At 47.8% G+C, this 5,464-nt stretch overlaps 1 protein-coding gene across 1 annotated transcript in view; it reads left to right on the top strand.

The window, feature by feature from the left end:
• Positions 1–730: 730 nt before the first annotated feature.
• Positions 731–5,464, top strand: part of mfsd14bb (major facilitator superfamily domain containing 14Bb) — a 10,182-nt gene continuing 5,448 nt past the window's right edge. Inside the window, exons 1-5 of the mRNA XM_024265318.2 lie at positions 731–1,326; positions 2,829–2,912; positions 2,981–3,043; positions 3,246–3,373; positions 4,603–4,717. Coding sequence (XP_024121086.1) covers positions 1,312–1,326; positions 2,829–2,912; positions 2,981–3,043; positions 3,246–3,373; positions 4,603–4,717 — 405 coding nt within the window. The 5' untranslated portion in view covers positions 731–1,311. The remainder of the gene's footprint in view (positions 1,327–2,828; positions 2,913–2,980; positions 3,044–3,245; positions 3,374–4,602; positions 4,718–5,464) is intronic.

The following is a 5,464-nucleotide window of genomic DNA, read 5'->3' as shown; positions in this document are numbered from 1 at the left end:
AGCTCTCTTTTCACCACAACGGACCGGTACAACGACCGCATAACGGTGGACGCCGCTCCAATCCGCCTGTCGATCTCACGGTCCGATCTTCCCTCACTCGTGAACAAGACCCCAAGATATTTAAACTCCTCTACCTGAGGCAGGAGCACTCCACCCACCCATAGAGGACAAACTACCTTTCTCCGGTCGAGAACCATGGCCTCAGATTTAGCGGTGCTGACCCTCATCCCGGCCGCTTCACACTCGGCTGCAAACCGCTCCAATACATTTAAATAGAATAAAATATCTCTGCTGCCCACTTTTGAAAGTTCATACGAATGTGACACTCATATGAACTCTTTATGATAAAACAAACTAAATGCAAATATTTTCATTCCAGTGACTGTTGTGTTGTTATTGGGCCCTCTTATTCGTGAATTCTAGTCACTAGAAGTCAGTGTTGAAGTTTTGATTTTATCATGCAGTTTTGACATAATTATAAACAACCAAACAAAATAACTGAACTCTGGAAAAACTGAAGTGTAAGTTGTACTTTTTAAATGTCCATTGTATACTGACTTTTATTTTGAAAAGCTCTAACAGGAAGCTCGTGTCTTCACGCGCGCTACCTTTAAAGAGAGCATGTGCAGCAGCAGAAATTCTTGCACGGAGGAGTCCCGCCTTTCTCTTCCCTGCGAAATAGTGATCCAAGAGAAATGTTGCTGGCGGATCTTCCTGCCAAATTCTGACTGGTTTTCTTTACCTGTTTGTTTTAACGGGCAAAACTTTGGGAAGATCGGCGTCACGTGTTTGTTTGTTTGTGTGAATGTTGCTTATATGTTTCCGTTAACACGGGTTTAGTTTCCGCCTCTCACGGCGATGGAAACGTCCTCTGCTTTGACAGGAAGTGGGCGTGTCCTTCATTCCGTCGGCTGACCAGGGATCAGTTGTAGTACTATTAAAGGAAGGAGCTGGTCCCGGCTTCTTTTGTCACTAACTACATCCCGGAGGGGCGGTGTTTTTTTAATACTTTGAACCGCTAGTATCAAAGTGACCTCGCCGCTTTCCTGGTCGGCCAGGAGGAGGAAATCAATGTGACAACTAAAGTTGAAATCAGAGTGAATTAATTTTCAAGCGAAAACCCGACTGACCGTGTTGCTCCGGTAAACCGTCGCGTGAGCCGGCGTGTATGATCGATCGGTAGAGGCCGAAACCTTGGACAAACCAGCGGGATCTCTGGAGCATGTCCAGCGCCGAGGACCGGACTTACTGTTTGTCCCCGAAAGATGTGAGACGGAGACGGGAAGACTAGCTTACGAGGCCGGCGACACGATGGTCCGCGGCTCGGTGAGTTCTGGCGAGTTCGTGTTAAAGACCGAGTCGGAACCGCCGGGACCACGGGGCGCTGCGGCCGCAGATAGTCCCGGAGCGGCCGCTGTCCGGCCGGGCGGAAGGAGGAGCTAGCCTCGGGCTTAGCTAGCTGTCTGCTAGCTTCATCCTGGCCGTCTGTCAGGCTCGTTTCACGCCTCGAAACATGTAAAAAGAAGAAGTTTTTACTTGACGTGAACACAGATCGGCAGGTTTTATAGTTTAAGTCTTTTGATCTTTTGTTGTGATGTTTTAGGGACTTTCTGCGGTTCCGGTGTTGAAACCGGACAGCAGAGTTCTGCTGGTTTCTTTGAAACTTTAAAGTCTGGAACAAAAAACAGTTTCAGACAAAAATCATATATAAAAATCATAAACAGAGCCGCAGAGGTTAAAACAACACGAAAAAATAAATAGACGAATAGCTGAAGAAATGCTAAAGAATGAAAACACAACAGGAATGAAGGGATCCGAGTTGACCTTTGACCTGCTTCCGGTGTGAGTGTTGGGGGGGGGGGGTCGTAAACATAAATCCCTCATTTGAAGTTTTTATGTTCTGGCTTAGCTTTAGAAAAACGCTCGTGTGTTTGTGTACCTGCAGTTCTGCACCGAACAGCTGATTTTTATGATCTAACCGACCGTTTCCGGTTTGAATGGGATCTCATTGGTCGCACAGAGAGAAAAGAAAAAGAGAAAAGACTGTTTAATTGCTGCACATCTTGACCCCGCCCCCCTCGAGTTCCAAACAGGAAGTACCTGCTAGCTCTGATACTGCCATACTGACATATTCCTGGTTAATACAATTTTTTTTCCATTAAATATATTTTTAAATCTGAAGTTAATCCCAAACCGACCAATCAGATGCCTCAGTTAAAGCATGCGGGCCCAGCTGGCCCCGCCTCTAATGTTTGACAGATTCTCCCAAGCTGCTTCTAGCTGAAGGGGTGTGGACTATGGACAAGGTCACTCCAGATTGGCGAAAGCAGTTTCAATGGAAACGTGACTCGGACCGACTTGGACCAATGGCTGTGGACTGGCTCCAAATGGCGCCGTCTGTAATGTGGAAAATGGCGTCTGAATTGGCTTCATTTGGCTGGATTCAGAAGTGAGGCATTTTCTACGGGTGATATCACTCCTGCTTCATCCAGTGACTATACAGTCTATGGTCACACCCTGATCTGTGACAGCTACGCGACCACTGATGACATCACTTCCTGTTTGTGGCCAACATTCTGACAGTAATCTGATTCAGACTGACTCCCATAATGCTTCCTCCGTTTGTTGTTTCATGATTGTTAACCTTGTAGTTCATTAGTCAATTGTGACCATTTGATCTCTTCTTGTTTTTTGACCCCCCCCCCCCCATGCGTGCTTCTTCTTATGTTTGGGGGGTGGGGTGGTGCAGAAGTTAGGCTCCTCCCACTGCCGTCTGATGATCTGTAGCGTCAGCTGCTGAAGCATGCTCTGCTCTTTTCCCGCCGCAGTGCCGAGCTCGAGTGACCCACGCCGTGGTCGTCATCTTCCTGGAGTTCTTCGCCTGGGGACTTTTGACCACGCCCATGCTGACTGTGAGTCACACCCCAGGTCTACACTAATTGGTTTAGGGTTCTTTTATTAACCCCTCCCCATGTTTCAGGTCCTCCATGAGACGTTTCCTCAGCACACCTTCCTGATGAACGGTCTGGTGCAGGGGGTCAAGGTAAGACCTTTGGATGGCTGAGGGGGGGTCAGGGGTAATCCTTCATTGTGGGGGGGTGTTTTATCTCAAGCCAGTTTTGGGGGGGGTCAAAAACAATAAGATGAGGCAGCCATGATCTGGGTCCAGACTCCAGATGAAGATGCTGAGGGTGAAGGGTGACCCCGCCCCCTGCACCTGTCACACCTGTGGGTTTTCTTTGCAGGGTTTTCTGTCGTTTCTGTCGGCTCCTCTGATTGGTGCTCTCTCAGACATCTGGGGCAGGAAGTCCTTCCTCCTCATGACCGTCTTCTTCACCTGCGCCCCCATTCCCTTCATGAGGATCAGTCCCTGGTGAGTCTCTGTTCTCCTGCTAAGCTAATCGAGAGAATCAAACCAGAATCCTCAGAAGACACAAACACACCGTCAGGCAGCCGAAGCCTCCAGATGAAGAACGGAATAAACAAAGATGCTGTTTGACGTTGAACGGAGGTTGGTATTAAAGGTTCTTCTCTTGGTTCTGAACGGTAAAGACCTGAACCTACAGTGATCTGGTGTCTGTGGTGATCAGTGAACCGGATCCGGAGTGACTGTTGTTGGTCCATATTTTACGGCTTTTCCTCACGGCTTTCGTTAACGGCGGCGGGAAGAGAAGCCGCGTGACCGGGCTTCAGTGATCTTCAGAGAGACCACGTCAAAGACTGGTAGAGAGCAGATCCTGGTCTGGATCAGGATCGGGTTCTGTGTATTCAGACTGAAAACTTGTTCTGGATTATCAGGGAAACAAAGTCTGGTTCACTTTATCAAACGTGTCGGGTCTGAATCCAGCTGAGAGAGTGAACCGAAACCAGTTTCTGGAGAAGGAAAGGATGGAGTCCACGGAGCACTGCTGAGGAGAGGAGGGATTACTGGATCCAGATCTGGTTAAGTGGTCCTGATCAGAGGGATTCTGCTGCTGCGTCTTCATCACTCCTCCTCCTCCTCTGTCTTCAGCGAACCATTAAAATGGAATGAGGAGCAGGAAGATGAAGGGGCTTCTGGGAAATGTTTCTGTGAAGTTTCTTGCTGATGTGCTGCAGAATGTGATGCCTTCATGTATTATGAACTGTGTTCTGCTCTGCTGGTCTGGACTGGTGTTTGAGTCCAGAGCAGGATTCTCATGTGACTGTCTGAAGGTCACCTGCTCACCTGCTCAGCTGCTCTGATCAGACTCCCAGCTGGTTCCTGGATTAAAGAGAAAGCAGACATGGATCTCTCTGCTCCTCATGTTTCTGGTTCTGAAGGGGCGGAGCTGCTTCAGGCGGCTGAGGGTCAGCTGACGATCAGTCACAGGACCAGAAAGCGTTGTTGTTGTTCCAGTTTCAGACACTAAGTTCAGCTGGTTCAGTAGATGCTACACATCTGCTGTGTGTTTGTATCTTTGTGACCCAAACTCTGGGATGTTCCAGAAAGAAACGTCTTCTAAGCGCCTTGGTCTGGTCTCTGGTTCTTCCTCCGTGCAGCAGAAACGTCTTCTAACCTGAAGAACAGGTGAAGTTCCCAGAGTTCTGTTCAGTCTGACCTGTTCTCACTTGTGTGTGCAGGTGGTACTTTGCTCTGATCTCAGTCTCCGGCGTTTTCTCCGTGACCTTCTCTGTGATCTTCGCCTACGTCGCTGACATCACCGAGGAATATGAGAGAAGCACCGCCTACGGATTGGTAACTGCAGCCCCCCCACCCTTAAGCTCCTCCCATCTGTGAGCATGACTGTTAGTGGAGAGGGTCAGAGAGACCCGGGTCACATGATGAAAACATGGATGAAGATGAAAATGAGATGTTCATTTTGTGTTGGTTTGTTGTCACAAAATAAACATCAGGCCCCACCCCCTCCCCCTCCCCCACCCTGAAGAAAGATGCAACAGAATGAATAGAAAGCAGAGTTCAGCTTCATGTGAATGAAGTCCTCACTGCTGGAACGTGACCTCCATCCACCAGCAGGTCCTGGTTTTAGTTGGATCAGCTGATGAACTCGTTAGGAATTACACAATGAAAAGGTTTGATCACGCTAACGGTGCTGAATAAAACGCCAAACAAACAAAAACACAATTCTAAATATTCTGGTTGATCAGTTTGCAAACTGTAGAAAGTCTCATTAGTTTGAAAGTATGAATCAGTCAAAGCATTTCCTGTCACCTTTCAGGCTAACATGCTAAAGCTAACGTTAAACTACTACCACCATGAATGACAGTCAGCTTCACCTCATGCAGGTGAACAGGTGAAGCTGAGCAGTGTTTTTATCTATCAGCTTCAGTGTTTGTATCTATCAGCTTCAGTGTTTTTATCTATCAGCTTCAGTGTTTTCAGCTATCAGCTTCAGTGTTTGTATCCATCAGCTTCAGTGTTTGTATCCATCAGCTTCAGTGTTTTTATCTATCAGCTTCAGTGTTTTTTATCCATCAGCTTCAG

Source organism: Oryzias melastigma, linkage group LG9 (assembly GCF_002922805.2).
Source record: "Oryzias melastigma strain HK-1 linkage group LG9, ASM292280v2, whole genome shotgun sequence".
NCBI lineage: Eukaryota > Metazoa > Chordata > Actinopteri > Beloniformes > Adrianichthyidae > Oryzias > Oryzias melastigma.
The sequence above is the reverse complement of the archived record's forward strand: the minus strand, read 5'-3'. Positions and strand labels throughout refer to the sequence as shown.